Below are 24827 nucleotides of genomic sequence, written 5' to 3' on the forward strand. Positions count from 1 at the left end.
ATTGTGTGGTGGACTGTAGTGGACTCTCAGTGAGGCACTGGAGAGTCCAGCGTGCCGTGCTTTGCCATGGTGTTGTCATAACTGGCATGAGATCTGAATGGCATGTGATTCTGGGGTCGGGCACGCAAGCTTGCTGGCACGTGGGCCGATGAATGGTGTTTGTGTGTTTGCCCCTTTTTCTCTTTTTTTTTCTGTCATCCTCCTCCCTCCCCCTCTCTCTCTCGCTCTCTCGCGCTCTCTCTCTCCTCGTCAGAAGCTCGTGAGAGAAGCGGGGACCCCTGCTAAGATTTAGAAGGGGGGCTTATGTAATCAGCAGGACGACGTGTTTCTGTTGGAGAGCCCATCGCTTGAAGCCGCTTTCATCTTCTGTGGCTGCCGTGGCAACATGTGTCAGAGTCTGCGTGATGAATAGTGCAGTGGAACTTCTGCTCCTTCCCTCCTCGCTTCCGCCCTCGTCTTCTCTGCCCATCTTTCTTTCAGGAGGATTTTTCCCCCCTTCGTCTCGGGTAGTGCGGAACCGGGCGAGCAGAGGTTCTGCTCTCCTCTGTTCAGCAGATCTGGAGCGAGACAAAGAGAGATGGACGAGAGAGTAAAGGAAACTCTTGACATCCTCCATTTTGCCCCCCCACCTCTCTCTCTCTAAAGGTCCCGGGGCTTTTAATTCCTCACCAAGGACACTTTAATAACTTCCTTCCATAAACAAAGCATTTGCAGAAGCCGCCTCCGAACTGGATGCATCTAAAGGTGAGGCTGCCATCTACAGGCTGCCTGCGGAGCTAAATACACTCACACTCACACACACACACACACACTCACACACACATTCTTCTTTTTACACACAGTGTCTTGTGTGAGTCTGTGAGCCTGTCACGATAATTCTTATTATTATATGTCCAAATGTATGTGGACACCTCTTCTAATGAATGTATTCAGCTACTTTAAGTTGCACCCATTGCTGACACAGATGTGCAAATGCACACACACAGCTTGTCTAGTGCCTGCAGAGAAGAAGTACTGCCAATAGAATAGGACTCTCTGAAGCAGATCAACATCATGAACCTATTGGCACCATGCTGCCTAATGCCAGGCGTAATCTAGTAGAGGGGTGTAAAGCCCCCCAGCACTGAGAGGCTGTGGAGCAGTGGAAGAACTGTGTTCTCTGGAATGATGGTGGAGGAGCTCCATCCAGTACTTTTGGGAAGTTGAGGATGAGGTGGGGTGGTGATCGGGTTTAAAAACATTCCCACTATATTGAATCGTTACCCCTGTATTGTGATACATATGATTTACGTATATCGTATCGGCAGGTTCTGACCATCACACAGCCCTACAGATCATGCAGAAACACATGGCTTTGATGAGCTATCAGCTAAAACACTCAAGGAACTGTAGAGCAGCCAGTGCTGATGCTTGCTGTGTGAGGAGACCAGCACTAGATGGCAGAGGAGCAGTAGACTGGAGGTGAACATGTCTCCAACCCCTGCAGTGCTCCACAACAACCCCCTCACAAGTCACTCAGGACACTCAGGCACTGATATCCTTATTTCAGAACTGCGGAGGCTGCTGGATGGGTAGTTCCCCTCTTGTGTGTGTTAGAAGTGCTTGCCTGTGTTGTTGCTAGCATGTATTGTGGCAGTCGGCTTTGTTTGGAGGGTGCCTTCAGGAAAACAGGGATGTCCAGAGACCAGGCTAGTGCGTAAATGATGTTGGAAAGTTGGACGGGTCTCGAAATGCTGGTTTATTAACTCCAGGCCTCCCTCCATTCAGCCTTGAACGTGGCTGTAAACTTGTTTTAGTGTGAGAAATCTCATATGAATCCATAAAGGCAGTGTAATAGCTGCGTTCGAGAAGGTCACGGTCAAATATGACATACCTGTGCGTGCACGCTGCCCGCTTGTTTTAAGGGGCTGGTGGCTGCCCAGACCAGACTCTCAGTTTCAGAGCTGATATCTGATATTTCTGAGTGCAGTAACGTTGTCCCAGACACAGTTTGTTATTTGCTGCAGGCCTCGATTTCAGTTCGGCTTCTTTAACACTGTTTCTCAGAAGCCTGGCTAGGTGTGCCATATCCTGCTGGTTGAGGTTTTGCATAGAAAAAAAAGCCTCGTTTATCACACATACACACTCTCACACACAGGCCCAACACAGGCCCGCAAACACACAGACACACAAACCACATTCAACCTGCTTTACTGCTGTAACCTTGTTCACCCCAGCAGGTATAGGCATGTGCATGTCATACAGTTTTGTGTTGGTGTATCTACGCTGCACTGTACGTCCAAATATTTGTGGACACCCCTCCTAATGAATGCATTCAGCTACTTCAGCTAAGTTGCACCCACGGCTGACACTGCTCATCTGGTCCCTGTAGAGAAGTATTGCCAGTGATTTAACGGTGGGTTGCTATGGTGTTGCTAAGTGATTGCTATGGTGTCTGAACTGATTGACATGGTGTTGCTATGGTGAAATGCAGAATTGCAGATCTAGGTGTGTGTATACAGGTCATACAGGTTAGTATCGTTGTGCAGACACTTAATGTCCAAATATTTGTGGACACCCCTTCTAATGAATGCATTCAGCTACTTTAAGTTGCACCCATTGCTGCGGACACAGATGTTCTGCCAGTGGTATTTGTGGTGTTCCTAAGATGTTGTTATGGTTTCCCAGCAGATTGCTATGGTGTCTGAATTGATTGATATGGTGTTGCTAAGTGGTTGCTAGGTCGTTGCTATGGTGTGGCTATGTTTTGTGATAATATTTCTTTCTAGTCCAAAAACATTTGGCTAAAAGGTGAAATGCAAAATGTGGTATCTGACTTGATTGATATGGTATTGCTAAATGGTTGCTAAGTGGTTGCTATGGTGATTGCTAAGGTGTGGCTTTGATTTGTGTTAATACTTTATATCCAAAAACATTCGTTTAAAAGGTTAAATGTGCAGATATTTGTGGACACCCCTTCTAATAAATTTCATTCAGCTACTTTAAGCTGCACCCATTGCTGACACAGATGTGCAAATGCACACACACAGCTTGTCTAGTCCCTGCAGAGAAAGAAGTACTGCCAGTAGAGTAGCACTGAGCTGTGGAGCAGTGGAATGATGGTGTTCTCTGGAATGATGGTGGAGCTCCATCCAATATTAGCTCCACCATGATGAGGTGAGGTGGTGATCATCATCCAACATCCTGACCTCACAAACACAGCAATGCTCCTCCTCCTGGACAGTAGAGACAGTTACTCCAACAGAAGCAGGATAGACTCTATAAATGACCAGGTGTCCCGATACTTTTGTCCGTTTAGTATACCTTAGAATGCATTAAAAAAAGCGTCTGGAAGTGCAGTGAAGTACCAAAAGAGCATGGCCTCCATACCGGGCCAGCCACACAGCTACAGCTTGTATCATTCCTGCAGAGCGTTCAGTATTTCCCCTCAGACGCTGCCTTCCCCAGCTGCAGGCCTCACGCAGTCGGGTGTGTGTGTGTGTGACCCCGTCTTGCCCTCGTTGTTCCGTCCGACTCAAAGGCAAAGGCCAGGTGGCGACTCGGGGCCCGGCTTTTCAGTTGACGGATGGCACCCTGTAGCCGTCTCCATAGCAACAGCCCAAAGTTTTCCCCTTCCTCTAAGCCCTGCTCCGTTGAGCCGATCCTGCATGAGTCACTCTGTGAAAGCTCTGATGAACGCTCTGGCAGCGGCTGCACGAGCGTGTTCTCGCAGATGTACTAGAACGTGCACAGATAGAGAACTGTCAGCATAAGCAGGTATTGAGAAGATCAGATTTCTACTCATGATCAAGCTCGGCTCCTTCTTTCACCAGGCCAGGCCTCGTCTCTGTTCCCGGCCGTGTTTAGAGTCTGGTGTGTTGGTATTGGGAGGAGGGGTTGGGTTGTAGAGGAGCTGTGGTCATAGCCAGCCACCGCAGCTGTGAAATGTTAGCTAAATCCTGGTTGGATGGAATCCTGTCTCAATAAAACGCCTGAGATAATCTCTTCTCAGCACTGTGAGCTGAATGACGGTAGAGAAGCGGTAGAGATCAGACATTCAGTGTCAGGGTAACACCAGCAGAAATTGCTGGATCGGATATCAAAGGACAAACTGTGGTTGTGCAACGAATCGTAGCTTGTAGGACGTGTTGGGATATCAGTGTGGATGGTGTCGGGTCGGTGTCACCAGACAATGCCGGACTGGACATAAGACCACCTCACCCTGTGTGATGTCACCAGCTGTTAGCTTCATCTATGCTAGAACCAAACTGTGATGTTCTAGACGACTGGGTTTAGAAAACACCTTCAAAACATCAGGCAGGCCTTGTGGGGTCTTCCCACTGCGCAGTGGTCAGAACCTACTGAAAGTGCTCCGAGGTAGTGGACATAGAAATTCTGAATCGGGGCAGTTTAGAAACGCCAAGGCTTGCAGGAGGCTCCCGGCCAGCGGTGGTGAGTACCTACCCACGGTGGTCCGAGGGAGAACAAGCGCATTCTATGGGACCTTCTCGGCCTCACGCACATACAAATACAGCAGTGTGAGAAAGAGGAGACGAGCTGACTGATAGTGGGAAACGGCAGACGAGACAAGCCGCAGCTTGCTTGCTTCAGTGTTCTCAGCTCAATAATAACTCAGTTACACTCACTGTCCATCAGGAACGGAGAGGCCAGTTGGAGAGAGAGAGAGAGAGAGAGAGAGAGAGAGAGAGAGAAAGAGAGAGAGAGAGAATCCAGCGTTATTGGGTTAATGTATGAGAAAGATCGGGTTTCATGCAGTCAGCTATCCAGGCTCTTGGCATTTACCCCCCCCCCCCCCTCCACACACACACACACACACACACACACACACCTGCTATAATGTTAGGCTCTGGGTGGAGGCAGAAGCTCGCACCAAGTAGTGAGAAGGCTACAGTCAGATAGGAACAAAATTTTGGGGAGTCTACAGTCAGATAGGGACAACATTTTGGAAGGCTACAGTCAGAGAGGGACACAATTTTGGAAGGCTACAATCAGATAGGGACAACATTTTGGGGGGGCGACAGTCAGATAGGGACAACATTTTGGGAGGCTACAGTCAGATAGGGGACAACATTTTGGGAGGCTACAGTCAGATAGGAACAAAATTTTGGGGAGTCTACAGTCAGATAGGGACACATTTTGGGGAGTCTACAGTCAGATAGGGACAACATTTTGGGAGGCTACAGTCAGATAGGGACAACATTTTGGAAGGCTACAGTCAGAGAGGGACACAATTTTGGAAGGCTACAATCAGATAGGGACAACATTTTGGGGGGGCGACAGTCAGATAGGGACAACATTTTGGGAGGCTACAGTCAGATAGGGGACAACATTATGGGAGGCTACAGTCAGATAGATACAACATTTTGGGAGGCTACAGTCAGATAGGGACAACATTTTTTACGAAGTAAAATTCTAGTTAAAAAATAAGTACTAAAATTTTATATCATGATATTTAAAGACATTCCGACTGTAGTGTACATACACCGTGCTCCCAGTGTACTGCAGGCTATCTGCAGTCTGTATATGATACATCTGCATGATTCATAAGCAGATTATGATATGCATTAAGCAGCTGTGCGTACAGTTCTGTCTGAGCCAGGTGACAAATATATTGCCATTTTTTTGCAGGAGCTGCTGTGTTTTAAAATGAAATAAACACCAGGATTAAATGGTTGGCTTTATTAAACCGTGCATAATTGACATGCGTAATTATTTGCTGTGTGTGCTTGAGCCTGTGCGCCCTCACACACTCCACTACCCCACGAGTGTGCTTTCACGACAAACCGCACTCCAGTTTTTCCTCTCTCTCTCTCTCTCTCTCTCTCTCTCTCTCTCTCTCTCTCTCTCTCTCGTTCTCTCTCTCTCTCTCTCTCTCTTTCGTTCTCTCTCTCTCTCTCTCTCTCTCTCTCTCACTCACTCTCTCTCTCTCTCTCTCTCTCTCGCTCTCTCTCTCTCTCTCTCTCTCTCTCTCTCTCTCTCTCTCCCTCCATGCAGGCACAAGCTGCCTTGCTAATTAGTATAGTGCTCAGTAATTGGGCCATGGTTGCCATGGCAGTGCCACTCAAAGAAAGGTCATCTACAGTATGCGGCTACAAGTCTCAGGAGCTGCAGCCGAGCACAATGCAGCGGCGCGAGACGGGCGGCGTTTCCATGGAGAACACTCTCTCTCTCCATCCATATAACAGCTTTAGAGGGCAGATAGACAGGTACTGACAGACAGACAGCTCCAAATGTCAAGCGTAAGAGTCTGATAGAGAGTCATTTCAGACAAGAGAAGAAAGGGATGTGAAATAGGAGTGGGCTGACTGATAGATCTGCATCACCTGGTGATTTAGATTTATTAGAGCCGGCGGTAAAGCCTGTAGTACTGATGGAGCGACTGCTGATTACTGATTACTCTGATGTTGGAAACATTCGGTTAATAAAAAAAATAAAATAGTCGGGACAGAGACTTGGATATGAATATTCTGATATTATGGATATATTTATCTGTGTCTGATGTGTTCTGTGTTTTTTCTGTGTTGGGATTAATCAGATCGAATCAATTAACCCCTTAAAACCTTTTATTTATTTATTTTGAAATTGATGACCTTTTATACATTAACCACTATGAATTATTCTGCAACTAACTAATAATTATTCAGTGTCTGCTATAGATTAGTCAGTGTCTACTATGAATTATTCACCATCCAATATGAATTACTTTGCATCCACTATTAATTTTTTAGCATCCACTATTAATTATTCAGTATTTACTATGAATTATTCTACATTCACTATGAATTATTTAATATCCACAATGACTTATTTAGTATCTACTATGAAGTATTCTACATTCACTATGAATTATTCAATGTCCACTATGTATTATTCAATATCCACTAAAAATTATTTTGCATCCACTATGAACTATTCATTATCTACTAAGAATGATTCCATATCCACTATGAATTATTCAGTATCTACTATACGACTAATTTGTCATTTTTGTTGCTTGAGGGCTTAAGGAGCGCACATCCAGGCCTTTAGGCTAAAGGGTTCATCTTGACAGCCCATGTTTCTATGAGCTATCCATCACCAGCCAAGTGGTTACAAGCCCGGGGCCTGGAGTACCACTGAGCTGCACATTTGAGTGGTTTTCCTGCTCTAACACACTTCAGCTGAGGAAGAGCTTGTTAATTAACTGGGCTGGGTTTCCTGGAATCAAGTACGAGGATGAGGCTTAAATGTTCGAGCAGCAGCAGCAACTACTGTTTCATCAGTAAGAGCGCTGTAGAACAGTTATTCATCTATAGAAAATACACTACATTCAAACCAAACTACAGGACTGAATCATTTGAATATTCATGTCCTCGTTCCTTATGTTGCTGTTGAATTACATTACAGCTGGTTCAGCTGGAGGCATGGCGCCAATAGGTCCATGATGTTTATCTGCTCTGGAGAGTCCTATTCTATTGGCAGTCGTGTGTTCACATTTGCACACCTGTGTTAGCAATGGGTGCAACTTAAAGTATCTGAATTAATTTATTGGAAAGGATGTCCACAAACATTTGGACATACAGTGTATTTAAGGTGGAATGTGAAGCTTGCATAAGAGTCCAGCCTCACAGCACGGCCTATTTCAGTTCATTTGCGCTATCACTGGCATGCACTATTAATGCTTCATTGCCACCTAAGTGTAGCATGTTGGCCAGCTGTAGTTTAAATGCCCATCCTTGCTTGCCAGACAGATGCTTTTCTCAGACACACTCACGTAGAGCTTTTATTTATTCATGGTTAGACTGCAAGGCAGCCTCTGCTCTTTTTCAGAGAGATGGAGGAGAAACATGCTTGACATGTTGCAGAAGCCCCAGAACCCTCTGAGCTCATGTTCCTACGTCAAGGGCAGAGCAGCCGCAAGTAGAGCAACAGCCGAGCTCATCGCAGCACGGACAGCTGTCCCTCTTCTCTTAATGCTGATCAGCTCGGACATGTCTGCTTCCTCAAATTTGCTTCTTTGCTATAGTTTGGCGCTGGAGCCTTGAGGTCAATGTAGCTAACAAGTAAAGGAAGCTTATTGATACTGATTAGCTCTTACTGTACCTCAAGCTGCAAAATAACCCCAAATAGATTTGCTTATGTTGTTCAATTCAATCAATTTTTAACCACTGCAAAAATAATACCTCAAATAATAATTAAGTTATGAATTGTTTTGATTTTTGGTTTATTACAGTAGATTCATGACCCACCAAATAAGTCCTTAAGTGGTCAGTTTTACATTTCACACACTCAGTCCACCCTTCTTTTCAGCAGCAACCACAACAGCCATGCTAAAAAAAGGCAAAATACACTATATGGACAAAAGTATTGGGACACCTGCTCATTCATTGTTTCTTCTGAAATCCAGAGTATTCAATTTCTAACTGTCTCTACTGTCCAGAGAAGAAGCCAATAAGGCTTTCTGCTAGATTTTGGAGGAGCATTGCTGTGAGGATTTGATTAGATTCAGCAATTCAGTTAGTGAGGCCAGGATGTTGGACGATGATCACAACCTCACCTCATCATCCCCAACTCCACAACTCACATCACACAAAATACAGGATGAAGCTCCACCACCATCATTCCAGAGAACACAGCTCTTCCACTGCTCCACAGCTCAATGCTGGGGGGCTTTATACCCCTCTACTAGTCCACGCCTGGCATTAGGCTGCATGGTCCCAGCAGGATCATGATGTTTATCTGCTTCAGAGAGTCTGTGTGTATGTCTAAAAGTGCAATGTTCTTTTGTCCACTCTCACCCCGAGCCTGTTTCTCCTCCACAGTCTTACATCCTGTATCACACTGACGTTCTCCTCTCCTGACGCTTAAAGCAGCAATTAAACCCAGGCTCTGCTTTAGCCCCGCAGTGCTAATAGGATTAGCCACACTCCAAATCCCTTTTTTCCCACGCTGGTAATCTCCAGTATAATGGAATTTAGCTCTTCTTCTGCACAGGCGGAGCGTGCTGCCATCGTTCAGGGTATGCTCTGGAGCCTGCTGTTGTTTGGGCTCCACCGTTTGACATTTAAATTCCCCCAAATAGGAAAAAGCCCTGACTTCTAGAGAAACATCAAAGAGGGTTTGAACAGATGATTATGGTGTGTGTGTGTGTGTGTCGTGGAATGTTATTGTCTCTCTCTTTGGTGGTCATAATTGCCCAAAAAGACAAAAACGTCAAATACCTTTGGTCTTCATGCTTGTCATCCTTTACTGTCAATGAAATCGAAGATCTCGTAGTTGAGCTTTATTTACAATCATTCCGTAGAAACGATTAAGCCACACTTCACACTTCCAGGACCAGATCGGTCAGTGGTGTGGCTAATATTTTGTCTGGCCAGTTATTCTCCATGCACTGAATGGGAATGAAAATAGGGGAAGATCTTGTCCTTTTAGCAGTTTCTGCTTCAGCTTCTACACACACCATCGTTTAGTCAAACCAGCAGCCAGGGTTCCATCCAGAGGATTTTGAGGTATCCCCAAGTCTTCCCCTCATTCGGGTCCTGGAAAGTCATGGCAAATAAACATGCTAAACTCCAGTAATGAATAGCATTGAAAAAATAACAGAATTGAGAAAATATAGTAATAATATAAATAATAAATAATATAAAACCAGACTTTATAGTCACATCATTTTTCACATGACCAGTCGCTGCTTGTATTTCATATGACCATGTTAACTAGCTAGCCTGGACAGTCCTTCAGCTGGAAAGCATGGACTAAACATCGCCGTAAACAAATTACAAGAAAATATTTGGTCCTGGAATTTGTAGTTTTTTGGTACTTAAAAAGTCCTGGAAAGTCCTTGAATTTGAAATTGGTTAAAGTGTGTGAACCCAGATATTTTAGAGTAGTGCTCTGCTGCGCTGCTTAGAGGAGCTCCATTGCGTTCAGATTGTCGGGAGGAGGTTTGAGGAGAGCTTGTTTAATTGGTGGAGCCCGATTGGCGTAAACACCCCAAAGACGGATTGTGATTGGATAACGGATCTCGTTGGATACTGTCAGACGCAGTGGATACTGTCAGTGCAATTGTGTCTGTCAGGCTAGGCTCCGGGTGGGTAGATGGCGCTCTCTCCCCTCATCCCTCTTAAGCGATGTTGGCCGGTACAGGCGGCTCTCAGCTAGTGTGGTGGAGCTGTAGACTTGGCGCTTTCCTCCGAGCTTAAAAAGAGGCTGTACAGTGACTGGCGGCTCACGCTATTCAGTGACCGTTCACGCTATTCAGCTGAACGGTCACTTATCCGCTGTGCATTAATGAGGAATGCATTGCCGTGTCTCAGATTCAACCGGATTTCAATAACACATATGAAAGTGGCCCAAATCGGATCTGAAAATGTCCGATTCAGCGTGTTTGTGCTGTTCATGCTGTTCACTCGGATTTGAGACGCTTTTCCCTGCTGCGCCGACGTAGGCCTTCAGATTCCAGGGCCTCCTCCATCACTTTGGATCCACTGTATTTCGTCAGTGAGACATGAGCGTGATCCCGACATCGCTGTGGAACTCCTGACAGCTTGAATCAATCACACAAAGGACAGACAGTCAGGCACCCCAGTGTTTGGCACAGTTTCAAGCCAAATTCAGCAAAGTCAGCACGGCGGGATACCTACGCGCATCGGCTGCACCCCCAATCACTTTCATCATGTTCGCGGAGGTTTTCCAGCGAGCAAGACTCCTGAGGGATCAGTCATCTAGAAGAGGCTCATTGACTGTGATTTTGGAGATATAGGAGTAACCTTCAGGAGATGTGTTGAAGACAGGCGCTTCTTCAAAAGCTTCTGAAAGGCATCCTTGCTTTGTGTTCCTGTAGCTTGAGTGAGTCAGTCAGCCTCCTTTCACCCTCCATTCACCCTCCATACACCCTCCATACACCCTCCATTCACCCTCCATACACCCTCCATACACCCTCCAGACGCCCTCCATACACCCTCCATACACCCTCCATACACCCTCCATTCACCCTCCATGCACCCTCCATTCAGTGAGGGCCTCCTCTGGCATTTCCCAGTTATTTTTGATAAAACAGGGGAGACAGGAAGTGGCCACGCTTCCCATAACCAGCACTGGCATGGTTTCGACATCAGGGCCACGCACCTTACTGTGAGCTCTAGAAGGTTAAAGTGTCAGTCATAGGAAACGTGCTTTCATCAGTGATGAAGAAACTGGGACCATCTACCTTTTTAAATGTCCTGAAACTCTCCAAGACTGATCCTCAAAGCCAGCCAAACTCAAAGAAACTAACAAGACAGAAACGTCTGCATCACATAAACCCAACAAATTAAATATTTAAATTTCTATTTTTAATTTGAGCATAAAAAACAATAATAGTCCAATAATAACCAACAATGAAGTTAGCACTGTAACATTCATGGCTATGCCTCAAGTCCAAACAAATGTGCTGCATTTTCTCAGTGGATTGAATGTACGGTCGCGATGAGTGTACAGCTTGCACAGGTCAATATTTGCTGGACTTGCAGTATGATTGGATTCATTATCTGTGATTGACAGAAATGAGTAATTCCTCAATGCAGTGGATCAGCAGATCAGCACTGTATCCATGCTTTCCGTTCGTGCTCTTGGATCATTTGTTGGGATGCCTGAGATTTGTCAAGTGCACTCCATAAGCACACCATATACAAGAGATATCGCCATAATCCATTAGAGCACTCGTGCTGAATTGCGTTGCTACTATAAATGCTTGGCTTCCTGTACTTACAGGGATAGTGTGATTGCAATCAAAAAAAGTTTCTATACACTTAACTATACGACCCGATTGGCTAGAGATGTATATCTGTAGTTGTTAATGAAAGAAAAAGGAAAGAAAGGACAAAGTAAAAAGTTAGCATAGTGCTACAGGACCCCCACATTTTATGGCCCTGTTATCGAGAGAATGCGAGTTCGATCCTTTGGGATGCCGCAGCCATCTGTGGCCGGATGTCCAAAACAGCATAATTGGCCTTGGTGGGTAGCATGACCCCACCTCACCTCCGGTTGCATTCAGCCGTCCATTAACGTTGCTTTAGCAGCAGTTGAGTAAGATATGTGCTTCATGTGTCTTGGAGGAAGCATGTGCTGGCCTTCACCCGACCAGCTCTGGTAGCTTTGTGTGAGAGGGGGAGTCTGAGCTGGTGATGAGAAGAGTTGACTGGCTGCTCATTGGTTGCTTCTTCTGGAATCAAGGGTTTAAGAGCTAGAGTAAGTGATGCGGGATGGTCAGGATGTTGGACGATGATCACCACCTCACCTCATCCTCAACTCCCCACAGTTCTCCTACTTCTCCACAGCTCAATGCTGGGGGGCTTTATACCCCTCTAGGCAGCATGGTGCTAATAGGTTAATTATATTGATCTGCTTCATGGAGTCATATTCTATTGGCAGTACGTCTTTCTCTGCAGGGACTAGACCAGCTGTTTGCACATCTGTATGCATTCATTAGAAGGGGTGTCCACAAACATTTGGACGTATAGTGTATCTTGAATGGGTAGGAGTACCCAAGTAACCGTGCCCGTCCCTGCTGCAAAGAGAATTGTGCTGATGTACTGAAGTTTGTTGCGTCAGCGGGACGGGGGTGGGGGGTGTGGTGGGGGGCTATTTTTAGATGTGGGAGAGAGATTTGGATGGTCTTACACATTTTAAGGACGTCCTGCAGTAAGCAGTGGTGGAGGGGGGGGGGGGGATTTGCAGTGGAAAGGAAAAGGAGAGTGTAAGAAGCAGGCAGTAAAGATGATGGGGTTACAGCCAGCGAGGCTGAAAGGCAGCGAGGCAGAGAGGCAGAGAGGCAGTTCAACTCACACACACACACACACACACACACACTTTAAGAGCCTCTCCAAGCAGACCTTGACTTTGTTGCTCATTTTTTCCGGCCGACACACGACGTCCTCGAGCAGTTCCAAACATTTGTAAGTGTTTACACGTCCCTCAAACAGATAGAGAGCGCTGCCGACGCAGGAGGAGAGGTAAAGGAAAGTGGTGTTTGTGGGGCAGCAAATTGCGTGTATATGTTTCATGTGTTTTGGCCGTCTGCTTTGGTCAGCTGACCGCCAGGGTGGGACGCGATTGGACAATCCAGTTGTGCACAGCTGCAGTGTAGGCAGATTTGCACAAGACAAGGCTGCCAGTGTCTCCTCCTCAACTACATACACTCCAGCAGCGGCTGAGCGTGAGCGTGTGTGTGTGTGTGTGGATGAGAAGGCGTGTGTGTGTGTGTCTGTGGGAGGTTTAGTGCTTTTACTTAAGCTTTGAAGGAAGCTCTAGCTGCTCTGAGGAACCAGGAGAAGGACGGGGTCTTCAGGAATTTGGTTCTTCCTGAACTGCAGAAGACTCAAGACTGACGTTTTATTTTGGCATTTCAACCTCATGCCGGACTCCAGCGATCATCAAGCTCTGACGTTGAGAAGTTGCTAGGTTCCAAAGCTGGAGCTCCAGGAGCCACAGTGTAGGCAAGGACTGGATCCCAGACGCCTAAGCCACCTTGGGCAGCTCTCCATTGGGGTGTGTCCTGAGGGCTGGGCCGCTGGGTCTGGAGCTCCAGGTGAGTAGGGCTGCAACTAGCGATTTTTATTAGTTGATTAATTGTACGATTATTATTTGATTATTCCAGTATTCTAGTTCGATATATCATCTTAAACCCTTCTCCCATTTGTATAGTTGTATAGTGATTTCTTTTTTTATGGTGCATCAATTCAACAGAATTCTTAACACTAATATTTGGCTTGATTAACCTATCAATTATCATCCGATTAATCGACTAATCCGCTATGCTTTCTTCAGTTCCTGACCCAACAATAGGTGATTCTTCCTTTAGACTCATCAAATCAACAGAGTCCATATCGCCTTTGAACCTTTTGAGGAGTGTTGCAAGTTAACTGAATGTCAGCCAGTTCTATAATCGATTAGCCTATCAACACTCATCCGATTAATCGACTAATCTGTTATACCTTCTTAAATTATTCTTCCCCCATTTCTGTAATTAGTGATTTCTTCCTTTATGGTGCATCAATTTAGCAGCATCCATACTTCCCCTAAACTAAATAAACTAAAAATGTTTTTTAATCGATTAGCATATCAAGTAATTTATGATTAATCGACCAAGCTGATATGCTTTCTCCAGCTCCTTATTTGCAGCATGTGATTTTTAATTTATACTCACTAGTGCAAAAGAATCCATACCGCTAAAACACTTTCTATATAGTGCCAGAATCTGACTGAACAACAGCTAGTTCTGTAATCGATTAACCAATCAATTAATTGATCGATTATCATTCAGTTAATCAGCTGATCTTATATGCCTTATTAAGTCCTATCTCATCAGTGATTCCATATTTATGCTTAACACTTTCTGTATAGTGCCGCAGTGTAACTGAATCACAGCTAGTTCTGTAATCAATTAACCTATCAACTATTATCCGATTGATCAGTTAATTTCCTCCCAACATTTACTTTCTACACAAGTGATTTCTTTGTATTTGATGCATCAAAACAAGAGAATCTATGCAGCCCCAATATTTCCAGTTATGACATTGATTAATCAAATTAATTGGCCAATCTGCTGTGCCTTCTACGATTGCTATCATTTATTTTAAAATAAGAGAGTTCATATCGTCCCACGTTTTTGTAAAAAAGTTGACCAAATTTGGGAGATTATTTCTGTAATCAATGAATCAACGATTATTATCTATAATTATTCAAAACAATCAACCAATCTCTAATGCCTTGGTTTCTTGACACAGTCGCCCCCTACATTTCCTGTACTGTATTGCAGTCTGTCAGAACATCAGTGTGTAGGTTATTAGCATTATAAGGGTGTTCAATATTTTAGAGATAAACTTTGAAGCCATTGTCGACAAATCGCTGCAGCCCTACAGGTGAGGTTGTGGTGTGGGAGGCTGGCCGAGGTTCTTTGCTGAGGCTGCGTTCTCCAGGCATGGGCTGCACGGCCAGCGTGGTGCTGCTGCAGGCTCTGCGCTCACTGCTGAGGGGGAACTGCGGCCGTACCCGCTCGCGCCGGCAGGAGCGGAACTCCTTGGACGTCCCGCCACTGCAGGACGGGGAGGAGGCGGGCGGCCGACCGCTCACCATCATCGTCATGGTAACCAGACCATCCTTATCCAGTTATTATTAGTTTTTCAGTGTTACCTCTGTCATGCGGTACACTGGTCACCTTTTGATCGGTAGTGCTGTAAGCTGTGTGGTAAGGTAGGGGTGGACGGTATGACAATATTTTATCGTATCGTGATTAATTTTTGTAATCATGATGACAGTATACATTTCTGAGTATATCATGGATATTATCAGTGCTTATAGAACTGCAATTAGCCCTGTGTAATTGGACCGAGAACTGTACAGTAATAAAAAACACTGTACTCAGGATGGGAGAGTATCACAGTCCATATTGTGTATCGTGAAAATGACGATATCAGGTCTAAATATTGTGATATATTATTTTTAGCGCTCAGCCCTGTGGGAAGGGTTTATGTTTTATTGACACAAGACAGAAAAATTATTGTATTTCTTGAAAAATATATTTTTCTATATGCCTTTATTGTCATACATCGTTTTAGTCGTTTTAACTTTTTGACATGAAGTGAATCTGACTGGTGTTCTTCATATTGCCTCTGAATTCCATGAGGAACTGACCAATAGAAATGCTCCAAAATTACTTGGAATAAAACCTTTTTACATTGACTTCCATTGAAAGTTTTTTCCTTCTCCTGTAAAGTTCATATTTTGGAGGTTCTATATATACTACCAGCTTGGAAAGCCAGGGCCCTCGAGCAGGGAGAGTTGAGAGCCTTGCTTAAGGGCCCTACAGTGGCAATGGCTTAATGAGCTTGAGTATCGAACCCATGACCCTCTGATCAATAGCCCAGTGCTCTAACCACTGTCCCCTAGGACTGTCCAGTGGTCAGATCTAGCTAGACTCAGGAGCTCCTTGTCTTGTTATCAGGTGCTGGTGGTTCTGCATGTGGAGGAGGCTAATTTGAAGGTTCTGCTGTAATTGCTGAAGAAATAGTCAGAAGCGTAGGATAATAGTGGACTGCGGTCGAGAGTCCTGGAATGCTGTCGTGGGACAGTTTTGACCAGAGTTTCTGTGCTGCTTAAGGTATTGCTGGAGGACTTTGTGGAGGGAATAATGTATATCATGCATATCCAGCCCTCAGAGCAGCTTCCGGCACAGCTGAGAGAGAGAGAGAGAGAGAGAGCCTGAGGGGCTCAGACTGTGGGAATGTGGGGGTCTGTGGGAAAAATGCTGCATCTGTGTTTGTGTGTTTTTTGAATGAGCAGCCGTTCTAGGATCAGCATGTGTGTGTGTGTGTGTGTGAATGAGTAAGTAATGCCATGCCTTCGCATTATACGCTGGTTGATTTGTCATCCACACTCACACACACACACACACATTTTAATTATGGGTCATTTTTCCTATGCTAAGGTTAATTGTTCCGCTTCTGAATGATGCTCACTGCAGTGCTCTATATGGACTAAAGTATTAGGACAGCTGGGGTATTAAACATAGTTTGTGTTGTTTTTGTTGAAGTGACTGTCTCTACTGTCCAGGGAAGACCCCACCTCACCCCAACACCACAACTGATCCAGTTCTTCCACTGCTCCACAGCTCAATGCTGGGGGGCTTTATACCCCTCTACTAGCCCACGCCTGGCATTAGGCAGCATGGTGCCAACAGGCTCATGATGTTGATCTGCTCCAGAGAGTCCTATTCTATTGGCAGTACTTCTTCCCTACAGGGACTAGACAAGCTGTGTGTGTGTGTGTGTGTGTGTGTGTGCATTTGCACATCTATTTTACTCAATAGGTGCATTAGAAGGGGTGTCCACATACATTTGGACACATATTGTATTAGTGGCTGCAGATTTGCCGCAGCTTATGGAGGTACAGCGGCTGGCTTGTCTGAGGCTGTGTTCCTGATTACAGGCTGTGAAACAGCAAGAAACTGGACGGAAGCTTGTGCTTAAGTTTTTATGGTGCCAGGAAGCCGTTTGATCTTTGTGTTACGCCGATCTGTTTCACAACGCCTTAATCTGTCCGAAATATATTTCTATTATTATTATTGACGTCTCAAGCTGTAAAGTTCTGGCTCTGTAGGATGGGTCAGATCGTTTGGGTTGTCGTCGTATGGTTTTGTGAAATGGTACTGGAGGAGAGGAGTGGAAAAAGCCCCCCCCCCCCCCCCCCCCCCTTTGGCAGGATGTTCCTCCTCGTCTTTCCCTCCACCCTCCATTTGTCTGTCTTTCCCTCTTCTCCCCTCATCACTTTCATCTCCTTCCCATAACGTTGAAAGAGGCCAGAGTCAAGTGTGTGTGTGTGTGTGTGTGCAGGAGGCGCCACTGTCCCTCCTGCACTGGTCTTTTAGCTGTGTTTAAGCATCTTTGGTGTTTCAGTGTTCTGTATGTGGTCAATCGGTCATTTTCTTGGGTATCACTGATTAGCGGCATCAAGTTTAAGACTGCTTAAATGTCAGGAAGGTGTCGTCCACAGTGCCGCCGAGGGGCTAACTGAGTAATCCCTGACCATCAGAGCTGCTAAAATCAAAATCATCTATAAAAGAAGCTGTGCGCTGCCTTTATTGTTAGATGCGGTGAGAATGTCTCTGAACAAGGGTGCGAGGGAACAAGGGTGCGAGGGAACAAGGTTGCGAGGGAACGAGGGTTTTTTAGATCCTGTATCTAAGCCCACACTTGCCTCTATAACTACATCACTGCCATATTTAACATCAGTTTTATAGGCCCTACTACAGAACCCTGTGGAACCCCGCAAGACAGGCCAAAGCAAGCAGTTACCAGATTATTAAGTACATTAAACGTAGGATTCAGGGGGTTAATCAGATTACGGACCAGTTAAGTGTACAGTAAAGATCTACACATGTTCACACACTGTATTTGATCGTATTCTGTGTAGTGTGGTAAGACGTGTGGTACATGTGGTAAGTTTTCTAGAAATATTGGGAATAGTTGGGAAGGCCCAGCGTAGCGTTCTTTGAGCTCTCAGTGCCATCAGAGCCGTCTGGTCCGTTAATTCCCTGTTCCTAAACTTGCCTTAACCCTTTAAAGCCGGAATGATTACAGAATAGCTGGAATATTCAACATTTTCAAAACTATAGTGTTTTTTTTTTTACCTTTTAATCAGTCAATCAGTTTTTTAAAGAATTTTAATATATATATATATATATATATATATATATATATATATATATATATATATGCACATATGACTTTTATTTTGTATAATTTTGAATAATTTCATAAACACATTAAAATATAAAAAACAAAACACTGTTTAACCCCTTTATACTCTGAACTGCTTTTTAATATTTTACTTAAGTCATTTCAAGCTTTGAAATCTGCCTGTATTTTTCTGGTGCCTGCAGTACACTGATGAGTCTGCAGGGGAAGCAAAAACCTGTATCTGATTATTATTTATGTTCGTTATTATTTGATGCATTATTGTGTGTTTTATTTATTCTGTATTGTTGTTATTATATAAACATTAATTAATCATTAATTAAGGAATGTATTAAGATTACAATACGTACATTTCATATCTTGGACTTTAAACTGTGTTTGTATAGACTTGAGCTTTTCAGTATTATTATTATTATTGTTGTTGTTATTGTTATTGTTGTTATGATAATTATTATATGATTTTGATATCAGCACAGTTCTGACTAAAGGTGTTAAGGTTTCACCTTCAGTAGAGTTTGAACTGAAAGCAGGATGAGTGGGATTGAGTGATATTCAGAATGTACACTGTGTTGACCGTCTTCCACTCTCACTGTGATGCAGTTCTCATCAGACTGGTGGAGCCGTCAAACTCCTTCTGACGTTTGGACAGTCTACGTCTTGTGTGATGGACAGAAATGAGGAAAATCAGCTTGCGTGGTGCAGCACCATCAGATGAGCTGGAGGGAGTTCTTACTGTTTCAGCCTCACTCTGGATGTTTCAGTCTGACTGACAGAGCTGCGAGCCTCCATGGTTTAGCTGGTATCAGTAGATGTTCCAGGGTCCTCTGGCTTCTCACTGTAGCATGTGTATCCACTGTGGAGAGATGGAGCTCCATCCAGTATCATTAGGGTGGGTGGGTGGGAGTAGGGGCGTTTGTGGTCCAGAACTGATCATCACTGTGACGTCAGTATTTTAGTGTGTGTGTGTGTGTGTGTGTGTGTGTGTGTGTGTGAAAGAGCCAGACATACACTTCTCTCAGACATTCCAAACGGCCTAGCTGTCACAGACAACGCAGAACAGTGCCAGCTCCATATGCTCACCATCCTTATCATTCACTATCTCTCTCTCTCTCTCTCTCTCTCTCTCTCTCTCGTCTCTGGTGATGATCCTTTCAGTAGATTATGACTGATGGAGAGCAGATGGTTCATTGCAGCCCTGCAGTCTGGAGTAGACCACTCACTGTCATTTGTGTGTGTGTGTGTGTGTGTCACCGCAGTGAAGAATTCAGTGTTTGAATTTCCATTTTTCATATTTTACTGAAGTATTCATCCTTAGACGCCACAGTTACCAGCTGCGTGTAATTACACTACATGGACAAAAGTATTGGGACACCTGCTCGTTCACTGCTTTTTCTGAAATTAAGGAGATTAAAAAGAGTTTCTCCTGCTTTTGTTGGAGTAACTGTCTCTACTGTCCAGGAAAAACACAATATGTCTAAATGTTTGTGGACATCGCTTCTAATGAACGCTTTCAGCTACTTCAAGCTGCACCCATTGCTGACACAGATGTGCAAATGTACACACACAGCTTGTCTAGTCCCTGTAGAGAAGCACTGCCAATAGAATAGGACTCTCTGGAGCAGATGCCAGGCGTGGGCTAGTAGAGGGGTATAAAGCCCCCCAGCATTGAGGAGCTGTGGAGCAGTGGAGGAACTGTGTTCTCTGCAGTGATGGTGGAGGAGCTCCATCCAGTACTTTTTCTCTGGATTTTCTGGAAGTCTTCTTCTCTGGACAGTAGAGACAGTTACTCCAACAAAAGCAGGATCAGCTCTTTTTAATACCCTTGATTTTAGAAGTAACAGTTAATGAGCAGGTGTCCCAATACTTTTGTCCATGTACTGTATGTGAGTTTGAGTTAGATCTGGTAAAAAAATAAAAATAAAAATAACGTCAAACTGACATCATTCTTAGAAATTTCAACACGGGCTTTAATGGGTGTCTGCAGCCATGCAGCCTGTATTGCCATCTAGTGGTTGGAAGATGAGCTGCAGCGTGCTGTGACCTCGCGCAACACTCCAGCTGACTAAGTCTGACTAAGAGCAATACCAGCCGATTACATGTGAACTACAAATCGGCCCACACGATACATAGCCCCGCCCTTCATTTTCCTCCTACGCATTAAAATAGGACTTACAAACGTCATCAGTATTATTATGATATTATTGATTACTGACTGACTGACAGGATTGACCTTGTTTTAGTTCATTTTTAGGTGAGTTTCCAATCCGCTGTCTGAAACGTCGGTTCTGATGAGACTCAGCCGTCCTTAGCAGCATCCCTCCCTTCCTCTCTCCTGCATCACTGTATGATGAGTGCGGGCGCTAATCACACACCCCTCCGCTTCTATTTTGATCCCTCACAGCTGTAGTTTGCAGACATAATCAGTGCAATCGCTCCCCCCGCGCAGAGGGAGGGCAGGATGTAGGGAAGAGAAGAAAGGAGGGAAGCGTGGAGATGCGCACTGATGAACAGGAAGAGGGCAAAGGGTAGAATTAGAGAGGAGAGGGGATGGCAGGAGGGATGTAAATAAGAAAGAGAGAGGAGGCAGAGGGTGTGTGTAGGAGGACGGAGGAGGAGTGTGAAAGTGCTTGTTAGGGATATTTTGGGATCTTGGGCTCTTACAGTAAATCATCAGCATTTACAGAGTGTCATTGCTAATGGCTCACTCTAGTACTAAGCGTTGTCATGCACGGTTTTGCATCTGTAGCTCCAGCTCCTCAGAGTGTCAGACGGCCCAGAGCAGCACTGACCCCGACACAAGTGCTGACCATCAAAACTCGGGTCTGAGAGCGAAGTCGAGCGACTGGTGTTGAGACTAACAGAAAGGAGAGGCCGGTTCTGCTGGGTTTGGACTCGGAGCCGATATCCAGGCTTAGTTAAGTCAGCCAGCAGGCTAAACACCCCAGCACAGGCCGCGTTCCGGCTACCTGAGGCTCAAATCCACCCGTTTCGAGAGTAAAGCCTCTTACCTGAGCGCGCAGAGTCGAGGGAGCGGGTCTTTATGAGGGGTTTCCACTGGTTTCCACTGGTTTCCACTGGTTTCAGGCTCGTTTAGTAGACTGGCTCGTCCAGGGCTGCTTGCTTTAACTCAGCATCGCTAAATTTACAACTACGTTGGGCTTGTTTTTTTTCCCCACCTGTTTTTGACAGCTCTAGAGTGGAGCGACTGTCTAACTGCCTGACCCACAGCACAGGGTAATCGGGCCCATTTTGAGGTTGATTTTGCTCTTCCTGACAATTGCAAAAAGTCTCCTGATCGTAAACAATGATCTTTCCAGGTTGTCCTGCATTGCGTGGTGTCTGTAATCCAATCTTTGGTCTTACGATCTTGTTCCAGAGCAGTCGGGCCGTCCGGATCGTGAATCGTCAATATGACATATTTACTGTCTTGTAGTGTGGGTGGATACTGGACACTGGATTCTGTTGTGGTAAATGTGAATTTGACCTCGTGCCTGAAAGATCCACCAAGGTCATGATTTTGATGACGGTAGTGCCCATGACCTAAGCTGGCCTTCATTGGGGGGTTTTTCAGAAAGCCTCAAATACAAACATCAGAGTTGAAGATGGAAGGCATGCAGTCACAGAATTCTGCAGGTGGGATGGAACTACTGTGAACAGGTGTGTGTGGGCAGTGACAGATAGGAGCTGAGGAGTAGTAGTCCACAATATTGGACATATAGTGGACGGGTGAATTTATTTCCTCAATTTCTGTTTTATTTGCGTTTTGCTTTTCAGCGTTGATATAATCACAAAATCTCCAGCTTTCCAGAGCCATCAGAGCAAGACCCATATAAATAAACTGAAAGTAACACAGTGGCAAAAAAAGAAAAACTCCCTGAGATAACAGGGGGGATAAACCATGACTCATTAACCAAGCGGGGGGGGTGTCTCTTTTCCTTGGGCAGCACCACACACTAATACGCTCTCTCTGTGTTTATATTCAGTTAGAAACTCAGTAACGCATTTAAGAACTGAATTATTTATTTATCTTCATACGCCAACAGGGTCACGGGCACCTAAGGCTCACTGATGCTCATGGAGGTCCCACCTCACAACTTACAGGACCTGTCTTGGTGCCAGATACCACAGCAGGACACCTTCAGATGTCTCGAATGGTCAGAGCTGTTGTGGCAGCACAAGGTGGGGGGGGTCAACAATGAATGGTCAGCCATGGCATCACAAGGTGGGGGGGGGGGGGGGGGGTTACTCAGTATTAGGCAGTATTAGGGTGATAATGTTATGGTTGATTCAATTCCGGCTCATTTCAAGCCGTAAAAAGATCATTTAGGACGTTTTCTCTGTTGGTAATTGTGGTGGCGAGTCATTTTTGACCCTTATGACAATATGAGGGTTAAACAAAGTTCATTTGTCCAAATACTTATGCCAAGACATATTACTCAGCAACTACAGGGACTTCTGTACAGACCGGTGGGGCTTTTCTCTGGTAATAGAAGTTTGTAATAACACCTCCAGCCCACCAGCGGGACACAGGCTGCCTAAATTTGTATTGTACACACGTTTACAAATTCATTTTCTCCAAAAAGTCAGAAAAATGAAATTTCTGGTGCGATGTCTGATGAGAAATATCTGTGAACATGTTGGTGTAAATGTAGTATTGGTATTTGAAACGTTGGTCTCCAAACCTGTCTGTCTTCCTGCGTCTTTGGGTACAGATGTACATCTTCTTCCTTCTCTGTGGCTTGTGGTCTAACAGAAAGCTGGAAACGCTGAGGAAACATGTGACCTTATCCGAGACAAAGATACCACTTTATTCAAATTTCCCCTCACCTTTTCTGGCAGTGTGATGATGGTGGTGATAGATTAAAAAAAGTGGCAACAACCAGGGTGTGTTGACCATACTGGGATTTCGGAGACCTGATCACATTATTTTTGGTTTTTGCTCAATATAATATTTAATAAACGTACACAAACCAGCTCAAATACATATTAAAATGATATAAAATGAACTTTTTGATCAACATAATTCCCACTGTACAGTCCAAGGAAGGACGACCAGTGAACAGGGTCATGTATGTTCATGTAGCTCTTTGATGGGCATGGGCAGTGAAGGCTTGCCCATGTGGTTCGATCCACAGAGGAGCTAGAGAAGAGCTACTGAAGCTCAAACCGCTGGAGAAGTTAAAGCTGCAGAGTCCAAGCTGTTGAGCTGGGCTGCGGAGGACCTATACGTACAACAGAGCTATTGTTTTTTTGTTAGTCATGGACAAAAGTATTGGGACACCTGCTCATTCATTGTTTCTTCTGAAATCAAGAGCTTTTGTTGGAGTAACGGTCTCTACTGTCCAGGGAGGAAGAAGGGATTCTACCAGGATTTGATTGCATTCGGCAAAAAGAGTAGTTGTGAGATCAGGGGAGATTATCCCAAACTTCCCAACTCATCCCCCCCAACAGGATTGGATGGAGCACCACCATCATTACGGAGAGCAGAGTTCCACAGAGGGCTTTATAACCCTCTGTTAGCCCACGCCTGGCAGTACTCTCCTCTAGAGTCTCTATATAAACTGTGTGTGTGTGTGTGTGTGTGTGTGTGTGCATTCATTAGATGAGGTGTCCACAAACATTTGGACACATTGTGTATGAGACATTGACGTAATCTTACAGCTTATTGAAGAAGTCCCTTCATTCCCCCCCCTCCCCTCCCCCCTCTCTCTGTGGTGGTGACATCACGAGCCACTGCAGCTCCACTTCCTCTCCTGACCACGCGCTCTGTATGATCTGACAGGTTTCACATGCTGAAAGTTCTACTTCTCGTCTCACCGTGCGTGCACTCTCAGAGGCCAAGCACTGTGCGTGCGTGCATGTGTGTGTGTGTATCTGGGCGGCAACACACATCCGTGAAATATTTGGTGTGTAGACTGCAGACAGTTCCTGCATGTGCGCGGACCTCGGCGTCAGGATGAGTTTTCGGAGTAAAATCACCTTTCGGAAGAAGATGAAATCCAGGCGAGCCCGTGCAGACTGCACCAGGATAAGCTGCGTACGTATCCGCTCACTCTGCTCCGCTTCTGTAGCTTCACCTCATCCGTCCTGAACGGACCCCAGCGCCTCGTTCTCAGGACGCAGGGCTCACGAACTCGAAGTGGCTGATTATATTAGAGCTTGTGAAAATGTGACGTGTCCGAGCTTTCTGTAGAGGCAGCGTTGTAGCTCCTGTGCATTGTGTGTGTGTGTGTTTGTGTGTGTGTGTGTGTGTATATATATATATATATATATATATATATATATATATATATATGGTATATAATATGCTGTGTATAGTTTCTTATGTTTTATGTATGTGGTTAAAGTATTCCTACACGTCTTTAAGGCCCATAGCTTTTCAAAGCCCGTTTGGCTGGAGTCCTCACTGCCGGCGTCTGGCCTTTAGAGGAATACGTTTATCTGCTGAGCTGTGTTGGACACGTGCTGTGCCACAGTGGTGGCGTTGCCCCAGGCCGCTTCCCCCAAACAGGGAAGTTCACGCCAAACACGCCCCTAACTGATGTAGAATAACACTTGTTGCAATGGAGACCGGGGATCCCCCACCATAAAAACCTGTATGAGATGTTATCTTCT

The 24827-nt window shown here is 45.0% G+C and overlaps 1 protein-coding gene across 7 annotated transcripts in view; it reads left to right on the forward strand.

Moving 5' to 3' along the window:
- The first annotated feature begins 326 nt into the window (after positions 1–326).
- dock10 (dedicator of cytokinesis 10) overlaps positions 327–24827 on the forward strand; it is a 90861-nt gene continuing 66360 nt past the window's right edge. For 4 of the 7 annotated variants that reach the window (XM_072668871.1, XM_072668875.1, XM_072668876.1 and 1 more), the window contains exons 1-2: positions 13126–13546; positions 14872–15103. In XM_072668871.1, the coding sequence (XP_072524972.1) occupies positions 14939–15103 (165 nt within the window). In that variant the 5' untranslated portion in view covers positions 13126–13546; positions 14872–14938. Of the gene's footprint in view, positions 745–13124; positions 13547–14871; positions 15104–24086; positions 24250–24827 lie in introns of those variants that run through there. The other 3 variants (XM_072668872.1, XM_072668877.1, XM_072668874.1) reach the window with 3 other exon arrangements.

The sequence above is a fragment of the Salminus brasiliensis genome, chromosome 23 (genome assembly GCF_030463535.1).
Source record: "Salminus brasiliensis chromosome 23, fSalBra1.hap2, whole genome shotgun sequence".
Classification (NCBI taxonomy): Eukaryota; Metazoa; Chordata; class Actinopteri; order Characiformes; family Bryconidae; genus Salminus; species Salminus brasiliensis.